This window comes from Babylonia areolata, chromosome 13 (assembly GCF_041734735.1).
Source record: "Babylonia areolata isolate BAREFJ2019XMU chromosome 13, ASM4173473v1, whole genome shotgun sequence".
NCBI lineage: Eukaryota > Metazoa > Mollusca > Gastropoda > Neogastropoda > Buccinidae > Babylonia > Babylonia areolata.
The window spans coordinates 26,121,418-26,142,427 of NC_134888.1; the positions used below are offsets into that span (position 1 = coordinate 26,121,418).

At 42.5% G+C, this 21,010-nt stretch overlaps 1 protein-coding gene across 3 annotated transcripts in view; it reads left to right on the top strand.

The window, feature by feature from the left end:
• The window catches only part of LOC143288894 (uncharacterized), a 23,150-nt gene extending 3,298 nt beyond the window's left edge, over positions 1-19,852 (top strand). Inside the window, exons 2-12 of one of the 3 annotated variants that reach the window (XM_076597556.1) lie at positions 1,931-2,293; positions 3,104-3,231; positions 6,461-6,641; positions 7,668-7,967; positions 9,417-9,606; positions 13,462-13,610; positions 14,761-14,910; positions 16,008-16,041; positions 16,930-17,006; positions 18,851-18,949; positions 19,349-19,852. In XM_076597556.1, the coding sequence (XP_076453671.1) occupies positions 1,931-2,293; positions 3,104-3,231; positions 6,461-6,641; positions 7,668-7,967; positions 9,417-9,606; positions 13,462-13,610; positions 14,761-14,910; positions 16,008-16,041; positions 16,930-17,006; positions 18,851-18,949; positions 19,349-19,380 (1,703 nt within the window). In that variant the 3' untranslated portion in view covers positions 19,381-19,852. The remainder of the gene's footprint in view (positions 1-1,930; positions 2,294-3,103; positions 3,232-6,460; positions 6,642-7,667; positions 7,968-9,416; positions 9,607-13,461; positions 13,611-14,760; positions 14,911-16,007; positions 16,042-16,929; positions 17,007-18,850; positions 18,950-19,348) is intronic. The other 2 variants (XM_076597557.1, XM_076597558.1) reach the window with 2 other exon arrangements.
• The last annotated feature ends 1,158 nt before the right edge of the window (positions 19,853-21,010 follow it).

Consider the following 21,010-nt stretch of genomic DNA (forward strand, 5'->3'; position numbering starts at 1 on the left):
GTGATACTATCTTACTTCCTGTTGTATTATAATGCTCCACTGAAGATCGGGTGATTGAGGTGCTGGCTACAGGGGGTGGGTGTGGACTGGGCCAATCAATGTGAGGGCATGTCACGTGATACTATCTTACTTCCTGTTGTATTATAATGCTCCACTGAAGATCGGGTGATTGAGGTGCTGGCTAGAGTGGGTAGGGGAGGGCATGTCACGTGATACTATCTCACTTCCTGTTGTATTATAATGCTCCGCTGAAGATAGGGTGATTGAGGTGCTGGCTAGATGGGGTGTGGGAGGGCATGTCTCGTGATACTATCTCACTTCCTGTTGTACTATAATGCTCCACTGAAGATAGGGTGATTGAGGTGCCGGCTAGATGGGGTGGGGGTGGGCATGTCACGTGATACTATCTTACTTCCTGTTGTATTATAATGCTCTACTGAAGATCGGGTGATTGAGGTGCTGGCTACAGGGGGTGGGTGTGGACTGGGGCAAAACGGGTACTCAAACATTGTGAGAGCATGGCACATGATACTGACCAATCTGCATGCTTTTACTTCTCCATGAAAACGACTATGTTAAGCACTGCATTGTGCCCAATCTCTCTCTCTCTCTCTCTCTCTCTCTCTCTCTCTCTCTCTCTGTGTCTTTTGCTTTTGATGCTCAAGTCGACCCAAAGATGACCTAGGGTTCAGAAATGTGGGGACCTTATGACAATGAAGATGTTGAAAAAGTACACATGTTTGCGGTCAAACGTTTCTTAAATGTGCCTTTGTATTGATCAAATATTGTTTCAGACGGAGGGACTGGAAGATGTCCATTATATATCAGGTCATAAGTGAAATGTATTAAATACTGGTTAAAACTGATTAGTCTTCCTGCATCGAAACTTTGTAAATAAGCGTATGTTAAATTATTAAACGGACATGAGGGTCGGAAGGAAAACTGAGTATATTTGGTAAAGAAAACATGAACAGTATGTGGGTTTGGAATCGCATGGATGTGTCAGGGAATTGGATGCAGAGAAGGATTTATATTTGATTTCAGATAGACTTGAGGCTTCATATAAGTAAGACTGACATAAAATGGAAATATATGACATGAAACAAATGGAAACAAATGAAAAATACAATTGGTTCTTAATTAAAAAAAGAAGAAAAAAAAAGAAGAAAGGATTAGAAAGATGTTATGCTGCCGTAATCAACCAGTGGCACAGAATAGGTCTGGTCAAGTTTAAGATGAGAACTCAAGGGCTATAATTTTCGTAAGCGGTTTTAAACTGACCCCTCGTCCGATGTTCGTTTTGTTTTTGTTTTTAATTAAGGGAGGATTAATTAATGTATCATTTCATTGTAAAGCGTACGTTGATATTTGTCGAAAATCTATTATCCTTAAAACAGGTTCTGCAAAGAATGATCTGTTTAATCAGGGAAAATCAGTCTAGCCACTTGCAAAGTATATTGCTGAAGCATATAACCTTCAACGAAAAATGAACAAAATATCACTTACCATTGTAATTAAAGAAAATCAGCATTGTGTAGATTGCTGTGAGAAACGGTTTTTTTCTTCTGCAGACATATATAATTTCTTATCATTACTAATGCAAATTGGATGGTCGAAAATCATATAGTTAAGTCTATCAACGGATTTTCACAAATTTTATGTTTTTGAATATTCGTTTTCATTTTTTTGAGAATTATTGTTGTTGTTGTTGTTGTTGTTGTACCACTATGTCTCTAGGGCTTTTAAGCTATTTATATTTTTGAGTTCTGAGTTGTCTTTCTCACTTTCTCTCTCTGTGTGCGCGCGTATGTGTGTGATGTGTGTGTTTGTCTTTGTGGGTATGTGGGTGTGGGTATATGTGTGTGCGTGTGAGCGCCTGTGCGTTTAATGTATGAGTGCGTGTGTGCAAAATGTATCGATACTCTTTCAGGTCTTCGTATGGCTGGCTGCAGCGGGGACCATGACGCCATAGAGCTGGCAGAGAACCAGGCAGGGCAACAGGCACGGTGTGTGGGCATCATCAAGATGAACCGTGGGATAGAATGGAGACTTGAGGCCAAAGGACGGGTCACTATACTGGCGAGCTGTCCCAGTCCCGGCCGGCCATGTACAAACCACAACACCAGCATCCTCACAGCCACATGGAACTCCACGTCTTCCACAGTGACCTTTGTACAAAGTGCTGGCAGACCGGGTAGTACTACCAGTCTGAATGGCTCTGACCTCAGCTGTCATGCGTTTCGTTATCACTTTATCATTCATGCCCATGTTTCCTGTCCCATTGACACCATATGTGAGTACTGCATGCTGGACTGGTTTGTCTTCAGATGGCTTCTGTTATCTCCGTAATTTGTAAATCTAGAACAAAACAAACAAACAAAAAGCAGACACAAACACAGACAGCTTGACAGCCAGCCAGACAGCCATAAACACACACACACACACACACACACACACACACACACATATATATATATATATATATATATGTGTGTGTGTGTGTAAGAGAAATATTAAATCCAGGCCCAGATGTCTTTGTAGTTACATAATGGAATGGCAAACACAACAAGAAACAGTCTTGGTTAGTTCTTTAACCTATAAAACTGCTTTTGTTTGGCCATGACCATGACCTGTTGGGCTCACTGGATGAAGCAAGTTATGCAGTTATAGAAGAAATTAAATCCAGGCCCAGATGTCTTTGCAGTTGCATTTGCTGTGCAAATCATCCTTCCTTTTGAAGGTACTTAGGACCAACATGGGCTAATGGGAGCTTTTTAACCACCACCCACCCCAAACAAAAGCAGTTTTATAGGTTAAAGAACTAACCAAGACTGCTTCTTGTTGTGTTTGCCATTCCATTATGTAACTACAAAGACATCTGGGCCTGGATTTAATATTTCTTCTATTTCTTATATATATATGAGGGCGAAGTCGGCTTACACAGTGGTTGGAGCAACGCAGGGACTGTTACTATTGTGAGATGATGTCACACGATGCTGACTTCACACACATGCTTTTATCTCTGCATGAACATTACTGTGTATTTACAGACCAAGTTTTCAAGCTGTTCACCCATTTACGTGTGTGTGCTGTTTCTCCTCAGATTCACCTTCGTCAGACGAGGTTTCATGCAGTGTGACCACCAGCACCAGATGGAACATTACCGTGTCTTGTACTGTCAGCAAGGCTTACTCCGCTCTCAACAGATACCGTTGTGACTTCAGACAGGGGGTAAGTGTAGTGTAGTGTGTGTGTGTGTGTGTGTGTGTGTGTGTGTGTGTGTGTGTGTGTGTGTGTGCGCGCGCGCGCGTAAATAACCGGATAGTGGCTGAGTATTTAGTTTGCTCATTTGCAACATCAATTTAGTGTTGTGATCAGTGTATCTGATGTTTAGTATCTTGCGATAACACCTCATTTCTACGCCTTGAATACTTCTTTCCAAATCCGCCATCAGGATCAATGTTTCGCATGCATACAGGAAGATGGAATATACCAGTGCACTCAGAAATTTGATGTTGTATATCATGGATATGCTGCTGTCCTTCCAAATAGTCTGGAAAGTGCTGAAGTTGTCTTTGCTATCTTTGAGAGGACTCAAAGTTTTGATTATTCAATGCTGATGACAGTTCCAGGTACATGAACCGTTGAACAGTACCTACCTTCTGTCTGGGCAGCTACATCAGCAGTGACAGTAGTGTTGTGCTGGCCATCACAGCTACATCAGCAGTGACAGTAGTGTTGTGCTGGCCATCACAGCTACATCAGCAGTGACAGTAGTGTTGTGCTGGCCATCACAGCTACATCAGCAGTGACAGTAGTGTTGTGCTGGCCATCACAGCTACATCAGCAGTGACGGTAGTGTTGTGATGGCCATCACAGCTACATCAGCAGTGACAGTAGTGTTGTGCTGGCCATCACAGCTACATCAGCAGTGACGGTAGTGTTGTGCTGGCCATCACAGCTACATCAGCAGTGACGGTAGTGTTGTGCTGGCCATCACAGCTACATCAGCAGTGACGGTAGTGTTGTGCTGGCCATCACAGCTACATCAGCAGTGACGGTAGTGTTGTGCTGGCCATCACAGCTTCATCAGCAGTGACAGTAGTGTTGTACTGGCCATCACAGCTTCATCAGCAGTGACGGTAGTGTTGTGCTGGCCATCACAGCTACATCAGCAGTGACGGTAGTGTTGTGCTGGCCATCACAGCTACATCAGCAGTGACAGTAGTGTTGTGCTGGCCATCACAGCTACATCAGCAGTGACGGTAGTGTTGTGCTGGCCATCACAGCTTCATCAGCAGTGACGGTAGTGTTGTGCTGGCCATCACAGCTACATCAGTAGTGACAGTTGTGTTGTGCTGGCCATCACAGCTACATCAGCAGTGACGGTAGTGTTGTGCTGGCCATCACAGCTACATCAGCAGTGACAGTAGTGTTGTGCTGGCCATCACAGCTACATCAGCAGTGACGGTAGTGTTGTGCTGGCCATCACAGCTACATCAGCAGTGACGGTAGTGTTGTGCTGGCCATCACAGCTACATCAGCAGTGACGGTAGTGTTGTGCTGGCCATCACAGCTACATCAGCAGTGACGGTAGTGTTGTGCTGGCCATCACAGCTTCATCAGCAGTGACAGTAGTGTTGTACTGGCCATCACAGCTTCATCAGCAGTGACGGTAGTGTTGTGCTGGCCATCACAGCTACATCAGCAGTGACGGTAGTGTTGTGCTGGCCATCACAGCTACATCAGCAGTGACAGTAGTGTTGTGCTGGCCATCACAGCTACATCAGCAGTGACAGTAGTGTTGTACTGGCCATCACAGCTTCATCAGCAGTGACGGTAGTGTTGTGCTGGCCATCACAGCTACATCAGCAGTGACGGTAGTGTTGTGCTGGCCATCACAGCTACATCAGCAGTGACAGTAGTGTTGTGCTGGCCATCACAGCTACATCAGCAGTGACGGTAGTGTTGTGCTGGCCATCACAGCTTCATCAGCAGTGACGGTAGTGTTGTGCTGGCCATCACAGCTACATCAGTAGTGACAGTTGTGTTGTGCTGGCCATCACAGCTACATCAGCAGTGACGGTAGTGTTGTGCTGGCCATCACAGCTACATCAGCAGTGACGGTAGTGTTGTGCTGGCCATCACAGCTACATCAGCAGTGACGGTAGTGTTGTGCTGGCCATCACAGCTTCATCAGCAGTGACAGTAGTGTTGTGCTGGCCATCACAGCTACATCAGCAGTGACGGTAGTGTTGTGCTGGCCATCACAGCTTCATCAGCAGTGACGGTAGTGTTGTGCTGGCCATCACAGCTACATCAGCAGTGACGGTAGTGTTGTGCTGGCCATCACAGCTACATCAGTAGTGACAGTTGTGTTGTGCTGGCCATCACAGCTACATCAGCAGTGACGGTAGTGTTGTGCTGGCCATCACAGCTACATCAGCAGTGACAGTTGTGTTGTGCTGGCCATCACAGCTACATCAGCAGTGACAGTAGTGTTGTGCTGGCCATCACAGCTACATCAGCAGTGACGGTAGTGTTGTCAGCAGTGACAGTAGTGTTGTGCTGGCCATCACAGCTACATCAGCAGTGACGGTAGTGTTGTGCTGGCCATCACAGCTTCATCAGCAGTGACAGTAGTGTTGTGCTGGCCATCACAGCTACATCAGCAGTGACAGTAGTGTTGTACTGGCCATCAGCTCGGTTTTTTTCTGCGCTGATGTATGTACCATATCTTGTCGATGCTTCATCCTGTCTCCTTACAAGCATGGCAAGTTCCTTGTCACATCCCGCCAGGCCACTGATGTCATCTGCGAAGTGAAGAGAAGTTCTTCCTCAAATGCCTACGGTGCTGTTATTATGTTCAAATGCGTCAGTCATGATGCCTTCCAGGAATAGGTTGGATAGCGTGGGAGACAGAAGGCTGCACTGACAGACTTCATTCCAAATATGGAACCACTCTGCTATAACCTCCTGTGTAAGCACCGCACTGATTGCGTTGGGATGTAGTTGCTGGATGGTGTCTGTATGTGACGGATTTTCATTGTGGCCTTCCTGCCAGACTCTGTCAAACGCCTTCTTGAAGTCCATGAAGACATGGTAGAATTGGTCCTGTTGTGGGAGATGTTTTCTGCTAAGTTTACGCAGGTTAAAGATATGTTCGATGGTACTTCTGTTTTTGTGGAATCAACCAGTTCTTCAGTAATAATGACATCTGTTTCCAGTTGTAACCTGTTCAGAATGATTTTGAGCATGAATTTGCAAATATGGCTCATCGAACAGACGGTGTGGTAGTTTTGGCTGTGTTGGAGATTTCCTTTCTTGAGGAGGGTGATGTCTGTGACAGAGGGTCCCGGGTGTGGGCCATTCGCCTGTCTGATTACAGTCTGGTAACCGTCAAAACTGTTGAACATGATATTTAAAAAGTCCAGTCACACAAGTCGACTCGTTCTTTCAGAACAGCTCAGGACCAAGTCTGGGTACATCCAGGTACAGCTCTGGTAACGTCAGTGACGACTACGTCAACGGAAGCTGCACTACCACCTTTCCCATGCCAACATCACCCGGTGTTCTCCCCTACACCGTCATCGTGTACCCTGGTGTCAAGCCAGTCTCCGCTCCTCCGTCTGTCGTTGTTGGTGAGTTTTCATTGTAGTTCTGGGTGTGGTTTGGTGTCCGTTTTCATAATTCATTGGTGAGTTTTCATTGTAGTTCTGAGTGTGGTTTGGTGTCCGTTTTCATAATTCATTGGTGAGTTTTCATTGTAGTTCTGGGTGTGGTTTGGTGTCCGTTTTCATAATTCATTGGTGAGTTTTCATTGTAGTTCTGAGTGTGGCTTGGTGTCCATTTTCATAATTCATTGGTGAGTTTTCATTGTAGTTCGGGGTGTTTTTTGGTGTTCATTTTTATAATTCATTGCTGAGTTTTCATTGCAGTTTTGAGTGTGGCTTGGTGTCCTTTTCATAATTCATTGGTGAGTTTTCATTGTAGTTCTGGATGTGGTTTGGTGTCCATTTTCATAATTCATTGGTGAGTTTTCATTGTAGTTCGGGGTGTGGCTTGGTGTCCATTTTCATAATTCATTGGTGAGTTTTCATTGTAGTTCTGGGTGTGGTTTGGTGTCCGTTTTCATAATTCATTGGTGAGTTTTCATTGTAGTTCTGGGTGTGGCTTGGTGTCCTTTTTCATAATTCATTGGTGAGTTTTCATTGTAGTTCTGGGTGTGGCTTGGTGTCCTTTTTCATAATTCATTGGTGAGTTTTCATTGTAGTTCGGGGTGTTTTTTGGTGTTCATTTTTATAATTCCAACTTAAAACATGGGATATACGTTTCACAATATTTATGTTTTATTATTAACGGTACCATAACCTTTTACGGTCATAGGAGTAGGGGATTCGAATAGACCGTGTTTTGAATTCACTGTGTTCTGTGCTCCGCTTAGGATGCTGTTGGTATCCATTCACACCTGGGTGGAGTGAGTTAAATCGGTATAAACTGCTTACTCAAGAACACAATCCCATGCAGAATCGTGGGCCTCGGATTCTGATCACTGGTGAATACTGGGTCTGACGTCAAATGTCAAAACGATTCTGCCACCCTCACCACCCTGTGCACACACCCCTCCCTTATATACAGTTCAAAATGTTTAATGAACCACATTACAGCACACCCTGGAAATGACCCAGCGATCAGCTGCAACACTCATCGTGACTTCATCTTTGACAACATGGCACTGGAATGCACGTGTGCCGCCTCTGATCTTGGTCAGCCTCAAGGACGTCTCCAGGTCTACCGTGACGCGGACAACACAGCGCATGTCAGCGGTGACTTTGGGGTCAGCAGTGTGCGGTTCGGAGAGAGCAGCGTCAGCATCGGAGACAACAACACGTTGTACTCGTGCGTGCTGGATTGGGCGACTGCTGACAGCGAGGACAGGAAGACCACCTTCACTCTCCGAGTGGCCAGTGAGTTATCTGATATGCGTGAAAAAGAGTGTTGCCTGATAGATATGTATGTCCTATATATTCTTTGTGTAAATCATTTGCTGCAAGTAAATGTGTGGGCTGTCTTTAAACCTAGTAAATTCATTCAGACTTGCAATGTTGCATAGGTTACTTTCAAGCAGGAGAATGAATGTTAACCTTTTTTTCCTTACAAAAACCCAACCACAAACAACAACAACAACAAACAACAACAACAACAACAACAAACAACAACAAACCACAAAAAAATAACCAAAAACAAACTTCTTTTTGTGCAAAAGGTTATGATACTTTCTAGTTGTGTTCTTGATCATTGTAATGGAATTTTTCTCAGAGTGAATGTGTGGGCATGTGTTGTATTCAGTCGGCCTTCCATTCAAACCACAAAGTACAATTCACACGTGAATTTTCTTTTTTTTTTCTTTTTTTTTTTTTTTTAAGAACAAACCCCCCATTTTTATTTCTTAAAAAAACAAACATACCCATTGGTACTTCTTATCTTGGTTATTTACACTAAATAAAATGAATAAACACATAATATGATACACAAACAAATAAATGTCTTGAGCACAATTCAGTAATGTAAGTGGACAGCAAACCACATGCACAATACAATGGAAAGATTACCACTGGATCTGGAGTTGACAGCAACATAATTTAAACGATGCAAATGTGTGAAGACTAAACACTGACATTAACTGACGTTCCTAATGCATTCAAATAGTGTGATTAAAAGTGACCTGAGGCGATGCTGATTTCGTGAAAGACCACCAACGCCAAGTACAGATCATGTGAAGCTTATACCGTGTCAAGGTGTGACTCAACTGAATCAGTTGTCATGTCTTTGTGTTAGAATGCGTATGCGTGATCCCGCCCCCCCCCCCCCGCACCCCCCCTCCCTCCCCCCCCCTACACACACACAATTGACGGGTGCAATAGCCGAATGGTTAAATAATTAAAGCGTTGGACTTTCAATCTGAGGGTCCCAGGTGCGCAGACCTGCTTGTGCCTGAACACCCTTCGTGTGTATACGCACACAGAAGATCAAATACGCACGGTAAAGATCCTGTAGTCTATGTCAGCATTTGTTGGGTTATGGAAACAAGAACATACCCAGCATGCAAACCCCCGAAAATGTAGTATGGCTGCCTACGTGGCGGGGTAAATAAACAAAAGGGTCATACACGTGAAATGTTATATATCTGTCTGAGTGTGTGTGTGTGTGTATGTGCCTGAAATTTGATTGAATGACACAGGAAACGAATGATGAGCGCCCAGAGGTAGCCGTCAGTCGGCTCTACCCAGGTAGGCAGCCTTCTGGGCAAATGAACCCGTGTTTGTAAAGCGCTTAGAGCTTGGTCACCGACCGAGGATAGGCGCTATAATACAGGTATCCATATCAGTTATTTCTTACCTCCACACTGGAACCAGGCAAACTACGAATCGTGAGTGACAGTGAACACACCCCAGAGGACGGAGGACCAGTGATGGACGGCAGCGGGGGACGAGGGGAACTTGGCTTCCACGTTCTGACCGAAGAGACTCTGCACATCGGCACCTTCTTCTACCTGGGATCCCACCCCACTGGGGTCGGGTACCCACCCGAGCCTGGTCTCCTCAGGTGACAATGATAATGATAATAACGGTGATAATGATGATGGTGGTGGTGATGACCATGACAATAATAATAATAATAATAATAATAATAATAATAATAATAATAATAATAATAACGGTGATAATGATGATGGTGGTGGTGATGACCATGACAATAATAATAATAATAATAATAATAACGGTGATAATGATGATGATGGTGAAGATGATCATGACAATGATAATGATAATAATGATGATATTGATGATGGTGGTGATCATGATTATGACAATGATACTGACAATGATAATGATAATAACGGTGGTTATGATGATTATGACAATGATAATGATAATAACGGTGATAATGATGATGGCGGTGATGATGATGATTATGACAATGACAATGATAATAACGGTGATAATGATGATGGTGGTATTGATGATTATGACAATGATAATGATAATAACGGTGATAATGATGATGGTTGTGATGATGATCATGACAATGATAATGATAATAACGGTGATAAAGATGATGGTGGTGATGATGATTATGATAATAATAATAATGATAATACCGCTGGGTCACGATGAGAGAAAGAGCACTGATCTTTTCATTTTTTGGTTTCTTCCAGGGACTGTTAGCGCTCTACAATCAGCAGTCGAGCGACAGAGTGATATGCCAAGCACACACACACACACACACAGAGTTTTTTTCCAGTATTTTTTGTGTGCTTTTCTTTCTATGTTTCTTCTCTTCTCCTTTTATTTTTCAAGATGGTTTGATGTAAAAAAAAAAAAAAAAACCCACAAAAAACACACAAAAAACAAACAAACAAACAAAAAACCAACAAAAAAAAAACAACAACAAAAAACAACAGTTGTTGCTTATTCAATTGCCATCTTGAAATAAAAGTTTTGACTTGACTTGACACACACATACAGACACACCAATACAATGCAATACAATACATTGAAAGGGAAAACAACAATACATTGAAAGTGAAAACAAGAACAATACAATACATTAAAAGATAAAGCAAGAACAATACAATACATTGAAAGGGAAAACAACAATACATTGAAAGTGAAAACAAGAACAATACAATACATTAAAAGATAAAACAAGAACCATACAATACATTGAAAGGGAAAACAAGAACAATACAATACATTGAAAGGGAAAACAACAATACATTGAAAGTGAAAACAAGAACAATACAATACATTAAAAGATAAAACAAGAACAATACAATACATTGAAAGGGAAAACAAGAACAATACAATACATTGAAAGGGAAAACAAGAACAATACAATACATTGAAAGGGAAAACAACAATACATTGAAAGGGAAAACAACAATACATTGAAAGTGAAAACAAGAACAATACAATACATTGAAAGGGAAAACAATAACAATACAATACATTGAAAGGGAAAACAACAATACATTGAAAGTGAAAACAAGAACAATACAATACATTGAAAGGGAAAACAAGAACAATACAATACATTGAAAGGGAAAACAACAATACATTGAAAGGGAAAACAAGAACAATACATTGAAAGGGAAAACAAGAACCATACAATACATTGAAAGGGAAAACAAGAACAATACAATACATTGAAAGGGAAAACAAGAACAATACAATACATTGAAAGGGAAAACAACAATACATTGAAAGGGAAAACAAGAACAATACATTGAAAGGGAAAACAAGAACAATAAAATACATTGAAAGGGAAAACAACAATACATTGAAAGGGAAAACAAGAACAATACAATACATTGAAAGGGAAAACAATAACAACACAATACACTTTCAGTTGCCCAAGGAGGCATCACTGCGTTCAGACAAATCCTTATACGCTACACCACATCTGCTGGGCAGATGCCTGTCCAGAGCATAACTCAACACATAGTCAGACCTTGAGTGCAAGCATGTGTATTTGTGCACCAGTCGGAGGGTCGTTTCTTCTGCAGTACAATATAATGCAAATCAAATCAGTTCAATGCAATACAATGCAGTACAATACAATACAATACAATACAGTACAACACATGCTTTGCATTTCAATCAAGTGCAACATAATGCAATAAAACGATACGATACGACACGGTACGACACGACACGACACGACACGATACGATACGGTACGGTACGGTACGACACGACACGACACGACACGACACGATACGATACGATACGATATGATACGGTACGGTACGATATGACACGGTACGATACGATACGATACGATACGATGCGATACGATACGATACGATACGATACGATACGACGCGGTGCGATACGACACGATACGATACGATACGAGACGATACAATCTATTTCAGTGTGACGTGTGATCAGACCAGTGTAGCATGCTGTGTCCTCAATCTGTTTCAGTGTGATGTGTGATCAGACCAGTGTAGCATGCTGTGTCCTCAATCTGTTTCAGTGTGATCACACCAGTGTAGCATGCTGTGTCCTCAATCTGTTTCAGTGTGATGTGTGATCAGACCAGTGTAGCATGCTGTATCCTCAATCTGTTTCAGTGTGATGTGTGATCTGACCAGTGTAGCATGCTGTGTCCTCAATCTGTTTCAGTGTGATGTGTGATCAGACCAGTGTAGCATGCTGTGTCCTCAATCTGTTTCAGTGTGATGTGTGATCAGACCAGTGTAGCATGCTGTGTCCTCAATCTGTTTCAGTGTGACGTGTGATCAGACCAGTGTAGCATGCTGTATCCTCAATCTGTTTCAGTGTGACGTGTGATCAGACCAGTGTAGCATGCTGTGTCCTCAATCTGTTTCAGTGTGATGTGTGATCAGACCAGTGTAGCATGTTGTATCCTCAATCTATTTCAGTGTGATGTGTGATCAGATCAGTGTAGCATGCTGTATCCTCAATCTGTATCAGTGTGATGTGTGATCAGACCAGTGTAGCATGCTGTATTCTCAATCTGTTTCAGTGTGATGTGTGATCAGACCAGTGTAGCATGCTGTGTCCTCAATCTGTTTCAGTGTGATGTGTGATCAGACCAGTGTAGCATGCTGTGTCCTCAATCTGTTTCAGTGTGATGTGTGATCAGACCAGTGTAGCATGCTGTGTCCTTTCGAAAAAAAAAAGAATAATGCAATGCAATTCCACTATGTTATGTCATGTAAAGCAGTGCAATGCAATTCAGTGCAATACAATCATTTTTAGTGTGATGTGTGAACAGACCAGCGAAGCATACAAGTGTGGCTGTGTCCTTGTGACAATAAAGCAACGCAATGCAATTCAATACAACGTAATATAATGCAATGTAATGCACTGGAATGCAATACAACGCAAAACAAAAGCGATATAATCTATTTCAGTATGAGGTCTGAACAGACCAGCGTAGCATTCAAGTGTGGCTCTGTCCTTTTGACAAAAAAGTAATGCAATACAATAAAACGTAATATAATGCAGTGCAATATAATGCAATACAATGTAATGCAAAGCAGTGTAAATGTAATTTGAATCAGTGTGACATATGAACAGACCAGCGTAGCATACAAATATGTCAGTGCCCTTGTGACAATGAAGTCATGTAATGCGATCTGTTTCAGGATGACGTGTGAACAGACCAGCGCAGCATAAAAGTATGGCAGTGACCTTGTGACAATAAAGTAATGCAGTACAATGCAAAATCAATGCAATGCAATGCAATCTATATTAGTATGACGTGTGAACAGACCAGCGCAGCATAAAATTGTGGCAGTGACCTTGTAACAATAAAGTAATGCAATGCAATCTATTTCAATGCAACGCGTGAACAGATTAGCGCAGCATAAAAGCATGGCAGTGTCCTTGTGAAAATAAAGTAATGCAATGCAATCTATTTCAGCGCGACGTGTCAACAGACCAGCGTGGCATACAAGTCCAGCTGTGTCCTCGTGGCGTCCAATGTGACGCGGGCAAGAGCTGGCTATTACACCTTCACAGTGGCTACAGCCACCCAGGCTGTGTCCTTCACCTTTCGTCTCCAGAGTCAAAGTAAGAGAGAGAGAGAGAGAGAGAGAGAGAGAGGGAGGGGCCAGGGGGCAGGGGGGTGGGGGGCAGGGAGGATTTAATGGAGTACATGTAACTCACCTCAGTTTTACACTCCACGGTGTAAGCTAGCTAGTTGTGCAGATCCAAAAACCAAAACCAAATTTAAAACTTAGAACGAAGAAGGTTATACAAGTACCTTTTTGAAACACAATGAAATGCTTGATTCCTTTGTCATATATTGCTATATATTTACATACACTGGAGCTTTGAGAGTTTTATTCTGCTTTCTTCTCCTTCATCCTCCTCGTCCTCCCACTCCTTCTGGTTCTCCTCCATCCCAATTTTGAGATTTGAAGGGTTGCTTTTGTTTTGCTTTCCTCTCCTTCTCCTCCTTCACCTCCATCTCACTTCGGAGATTTGTTTTCTGATTTCTTCTCCTGCTGCTGCCTCTTTTAGTCCTACTCCTCCCCCACCCCCACGCCCCCACCCTCGCCCCTCTTCCTCCTCCTTGTTCTCCTCCATCTCAACTTTGAAATTTGTGTTCCGATTTAGTCCTGCTACTGGTCCTTCTCCTCCTTCTCCCTTTCCTGTTCCTCCTCATTCTTCTTCCCTGTTCATGAAGATAACAGATCATGTGTTAACCGGTCCATGAAATACACGTTCAATGGTTTCTGTGGAAACGAGAAGGAAACAGAACGATCATCATCACCATGGCCGGAACACTTCACACGTAATTTTCCTTCGTGAGCTGCGACTCATTCATTCGTATCTACGGGTGGGCTTTCAAATGTATGGCTGATTTTACCTCACCTTACAGGCAGCCGTACTCCGTCTCTGGCGGCGCGCATGGTGGGTAAGTTCATGTTTCCAAAACTGATGCACACTGATCCAGATCACGGGATCTTCATGTGCATGTTCTGCAGGTGTATACGCATGAAGGAGGTTTGTGCACAAGCAGGTTTGAAAATATGGTGGAGATCGAAGAAAAAAATATCAGCCCTTAACTCTCCAGACGCAGCCAGGATCTGAACTCAGGACCCTAAGATTGAATGCCCAGTGCTCTAAACCACTCGTTATCGTACTTACTTGTCAACGCAAACTTGTTTGGTGTAATGTAATCATTGTTTGTCCCCCCCCACCCCCCTGGTTTCAGAGCCTGCTCCAGCTTCATCCTCCACACTGGGCAGTGACTGGGCGGAGGGACTCGGGGTGGGTGTTGCTGTGGGAGTGGCGGTGATGGCTGCTATGGTCATTGGGCTTGCTGTTGGTCTGTGGAGACGGCAGTGGAGGATGCCCTGTGCAGGTTTGTTGTGCACGGGTGAACACACACACACACACACACACACACACACACACACACACACACACACACAGACGCATTCACACACACATACATACACACACACGCACGCGCGCGCGTACACACACAGACGCATACACACACATACATACACACACACGCACGCGCGCGCACACACACACACATACACACACGTACACACACAAACACACGCAATCGCACACACAAAATACATCCACATACGTGCAAACAAATACACAGACACGCCCACATGCTCACACTCACACACACACACACACACACACACACACACACACACACACACACACACACACACACCACAGACACTCAAACATGTGCATTTGCAGACATGTGCCCGTCACACAGATAAACAGATACATAGATGGAGAGAGAGAGAGAGAGAGAGAGAGAGAGAGAGAGAGGTGAAGGGAGAGGAAGAGATAGAGAGAGAGAGCAAGAGAGAGACTGGCACTGATCCTGACATTGACACGTACGCTGAAATTGTCATAAGCAGAAATGTATATTTCACAGGCATTGCCAAAGAAAAAAATAACGCACAATCAATACAAGATAAATTAATGTTACAACCACAATTTTGCAAAAACAGTCGCAAAGAGCATATACATTTCATTCATTCAATACCAAAATAAGACAAAACAGGCTAAGACCTTTTTGTAATGATTGCAGTTGTTTCCGCTCAATACGCAAACCATCAGACACAGTAAGAAGTTAAGTAAGAGTTGATTTGTGGAATGTTATGTTTTCAAACGGAAAACTAAAGGTTTCTTTTTCTTGTTTTTTTTTTTTAATTAAAAAAAAAAAAAATTACAAGAGAGAAACATGCATACATGCATACACACATACATACATACGTACAGACAGAGACAGACAGACAGACAGAGTGACAGAAAAATAACCAGACAGACGTACTGCCAGGCAGTCAGTTAAGTGCGTCATTTGACAAACTGTTTCATTTCGTTGTATATTTATTTATTTATTTATTTATTTATTTATTTATTTATTCATTTCTTTGTATATTTATTTATTCATTTATTTGTTTATTTTGGTATGTCTGTCAGAAGAAAGCTCACCACGACCATCAAGGAATGAGAGGTACGTACCGTTTTCAAGGTGTTCATTGTACACATATGCCTGAAACACTACTTGTGTGTGCTTGATGAGAAACTTGTGGCAGATCGTATGCAGCTTGACGGGCGCAATAGCCGAGTGGTTAAAGCGTTGGACTTTCAATCTGAGGGTCCCGGGTTCGAATATCGGTGACGGCGCCTGGTGGGTAAAGGGTAGAGATTTTTCCGATCTCCCAGGTCAACATATGTGCAGACCTGCTAGTGCCTGAAACCCCTTCGTGTGTATACGCAAGCAAAAGATCAAATACGCACGTTAAAGATCCTGTAATCCATGTCAGCGTTCGGTGGGTTATGGAAACAAGTACATACCCAGCATGCACACCCCCGAAAGCGGAGTATGGCTGCCTACATGGCGGGGTAAAAACGGTCATACACGTAAAAGCCCACTCGTGTATATACGAGTGAACGTGGGAGCTGCAGCCCACGAACAAAGAAGAAGAAGAAGAAGTATGCAGCTTGTATGATTTTAACCATCTCTCGATTTACTTTCCTTTGTTTATGAAAATAGTCCTGCCTTTCGGAAGTGGTCCTCAACTTTTTTTTGGTGTGAAGTCTGTTCGTTCAAACTGTCACGACCAGCAAGATGTGGATGAAGATGTATTTACAGAGGGGGCAGCTTTCCACCATGGATTCTATCAGTTAACAGTTCATGAGATGAGTTCATTGGGATAAACCAAGCCAAAAAATCCACTTTTGAAAAGAAACGAGTACATTTGCAGGGGGAAAAGGTGGCGCTCTTATTGCAGTGAAGCGCTCTCCTTGGGGAGAGCAGCCCGAATTTCACGCAGAAAATTCAATTTGTAGCGACATTATGGGACCAGTTGTAAACAGTGCACTCCCCTTGATGTTCCAGAGCTGCAGTAGCTGCTGAATCCTCACTGGATCTGTCTGCTCGTGCATCTGGTGATGCTGATTACCCTGCACCTCAAGGTATATATTTTGTGCATCTGGTGATGCTGATTACCCTGCACCTCAAGGTATCTATTTTGTGCATCTGGTGATGCTGATTACCCTGCACCTCAAGGTATATATTTTGTGCATCTGGTGATGCTGATTACCCTGCACCTCAAGGTATCTATTTTGTGCATCTAGTGATGCTGATTACCCTGCATCTCAAGGTATCTATTTTGTGCATCTGGTGATGCTGATTACCCTGCACCTCAAGGTATATATTTTGTGCATCTGGTGATGCTGCTTATCCTGCACCTCATGGTATCTATTTTGTGCATCTGGTGATGCTGATTACGCTGCACCTCTAGGTATCTATTTTGTGCATCTGGAGATGCTGATTACTCTGCACCTCAAGGTATCTATTTTGTGAATCTGGTGATGCTGATTTCCCTGCACCTCAAGGTATATCTTTTGTGCATCTGGTGATGCTGATTGCTCTGCACCTCATGGTATCTATTTTGTGCATCTGGTGATGCTGATTACTCTGCACCTCATGGTATCTATTTTGTGCATCTTGTGATGCTGATTACTCTGCACCTCATGGTATCTATTTTGTGCATCTGGTGATGCTGATTATTCTGCACCTCATGGTATCTATTTTGTGCATGTGGTGATGCTGATCACTCTGCACCTCATGGTATCTTCTATTTTGTGCATCTGGTGATGCTGATTTCCCTGCACCTCAAGGTATCTATTTTGTGCATCTGGTGATGCTGATTACCCTGCACCTCTAGGTATCTATTTTGTGCATGTGGTGATGCTGATTACCCTGCACCTCAAGGTATCTATTTTGTGCATCTGGTGATGCTGATTACCCTGCACCTCTAGGTATCTATTTTGTGCATCTGGTGATGCTGATTACCCTGCACCTCAAGGTATATATTTTGTGCATCTGGTGATGCTGAATACCCTGCACCTCAAGGTATATATTTTGTGCATCTGGTGATGCTGAATACCCTGCACCTCAAGGTATATATTTTGTGCATCTGGTGATGCTGCTTATCCTGCACCTCATGGTATCTATTTTGTGCATCTTGTGATGCTGATTACCCTGTACCTCAAAGTATCTATTTTGTGAATCTGGTGATGCTGATTTCCCTGCACCTCAAGGTATCTATTTTGTGCATCTGGTGATGCTGATTACCCTGAACCTCAATGTATATATTTTGTGCATCTGGTGATACTGATTACCCTGCACCCCATATGGTGATGCTGATTACCCTGCACCTCAAGGTATCTATTTTGTGCACCTGGTGATGCTGATTACCCTACACCTCAAGGTATCTATTTTGTGCATCTGGTGATGCTGAATACCCTGCACCTCAAGGTATATATTTTGTGCATCTGGTGATGCTGATTACCCTGCACCTGAAGGTATCTATTTTCAGTTTTGATTTTTTTTTTATTCAAGTCAATATTTTCCTTCTACTAGCTGGATAAAAACACGCTGACACATGCACGAAACACACACACGCGCACAAACACAGCGGACACATGCACTAAACACACACACACACACACACACACACACACACACACACACACACACACACACACACACACACACACACACACACACGCACGGATGCACATACACATATACACACATGTGCATACACACGCACACATGCACACATTCATACACACAAATATTCATGCATACACGCAAACAGGCACATTTCTTTTTTTTTTTCCTTAATGTCTATATTACCTCTCCCTCCCCCCCTCTCTCTCTCTCTCTACACACACACACACACACACACACACACACACACACACACACACACACATTTCAATCAGTAATCAGTGGTGTTTTGTTCCAGACACAGGGCTGTATGAAGACGTGAATCAGAGTGACACTGGAAAGAGATCTGTGTACAGTGTCATGTCTGATCAACCTCCGCACGCATCATACTACACGGGTACTGTTCCTCACTCTGTGTGTGTGTGTGTGTGTGTGTGTGTGTGTGTGTGTGTGTGTGTGTTATGTATATCTATATCTATATATCTATATCTACCCCTCTCTCTCTCTCTCTCTCTCTCTCTCTCTCTCTCAATATATATATATATATATATATATATATATATATATATATTTGTTTGTATTTTGTGTTTCTTTTTATCACATCAGATTTCTCTGTGTGAAATTCGAGCTGCTCTCCCGAGGGAGAGTGCGTCGCTACACTACAGCGCCACCCATATATATATATATATATATATATATATATATATATATATATATATATATATGTATGTATGTATGTATGTGTGTGTGTGTGTGTGTGTGTGTGTGTGTGTGTGTGTGTGTGTGTGTGTTTCAGAAGCGGACATTGTTTATGAAAATCCAATTTAAAGTTCTACACCTGCTGCAACACCGTGAAAATGAACGCTCCCTGTGGACGCCAGGAACCCGAACTCGGTCTGAGATGGAACAGGTGTAGGCATGACGGGACACTGAGTGATAAGCCATGCTGAAATCTCATGCTCATGACAGTTTTCACGATTCTTATCTACACAAGGGATGCTCATGACAGTTTTCACGATTCTTATCTACACAAGGATTGCAGCAAATAAAGAAACAAAGACATGTACATGAAAACAAAATCTTTAAGAACCATTACAAAAAAGAACAAGAGAGGCATGGCCTTCAAGACTCACTTGTGGCAAATTAAGTCCCCTAGCATTGATTACAGAGTAATTTCCCTTTTTTAATATCTGCAACAAAACGTTTGCAAAATAAATAAAACTTCCATGCTTAGCAAAAGAAGTTCCTGTTTGAACAAAAAAATGATATTAATGACTGCTTTAGTTGTTGTGTCAGAATATCAGATCAAAGTGCCAAGTTTAGAGAATATAAAAAATATAAATATAACTGTAAATGCAGTTTGCATATAATTAGGCTTCATTTTTTATTTTATTGTGCCCATCCCAGAGGTGCAATATTGTTTTAAACAAACTGACTGGAAAGAACTGAATTTTTCCTATTTTTATGCCTAATTTGGTGTCAACTGACAAAGTATTTGCAGAGAAAATGTCAATGTTAAAGTTTACCACGGACACACACACACACACACAGAAAACCGAACACCGGCTTAAAACATAGACTCACTTTGTTTACACAAGTGAGTCAAAAAGTATCAGTATCAGTATCAGTAGCTCAAGGAGGCGTCACTGCGTTCGGACAAATCCATATACGCTACACCACATCTGCCAAGCAGATGCCTGACCAGCAGCGTAACCCAACGCGCTTAGTCAGGCCTTGAGAAAAAAAAAAGCAAAAAAAAAAAAGCGTACATACATACATAAATAAATAATAATTATGATGAAAAAAAAAAAGAATGTAGTAGTAATGAAAATAATGATAAAATAATAATAATAATAAATAAATAATTAAATAAATAAGACAACAATGATGATAAATAAGCAAATAAATATAAAACATGAAGACACACATTCACACATACACCCACACATGCATAACAGATATGCCCCCAAAACGCAGTTTCATAGATATGAAAGCACAGTCAAATACATATAAACGTACATGAGCTCCAACACACACACACACACACACACACCACAAATTTCCCAGCACCTCCTCTAACCCCCTCCTCCACACACTCGGAGTTTCTAGTCTATGTATCGCAGCTTCCACGGACAAATACATCAACCACAGCGAAAACACGCGACACATCACTCACACACACCGACGAAACACTGACCATGATAAACACACACACACACTGAACGCCTAAACACCACCCCCCAACCCACACACATCACAACAAACATAACAAACGTCCACAACCGGGCCCCCCACGTGTATGCACATACACTAATACTCACTCCTCTATCCACTCCCTGCACACACCTCCCCATTCATGCATACACCAACACACACATTCTTCTTCATGTCAGAACTCCCTCCCACCCCTCTTGCTCTCCTTCATCTCCTCTCTCTCACAACACCACTCAAACAACAC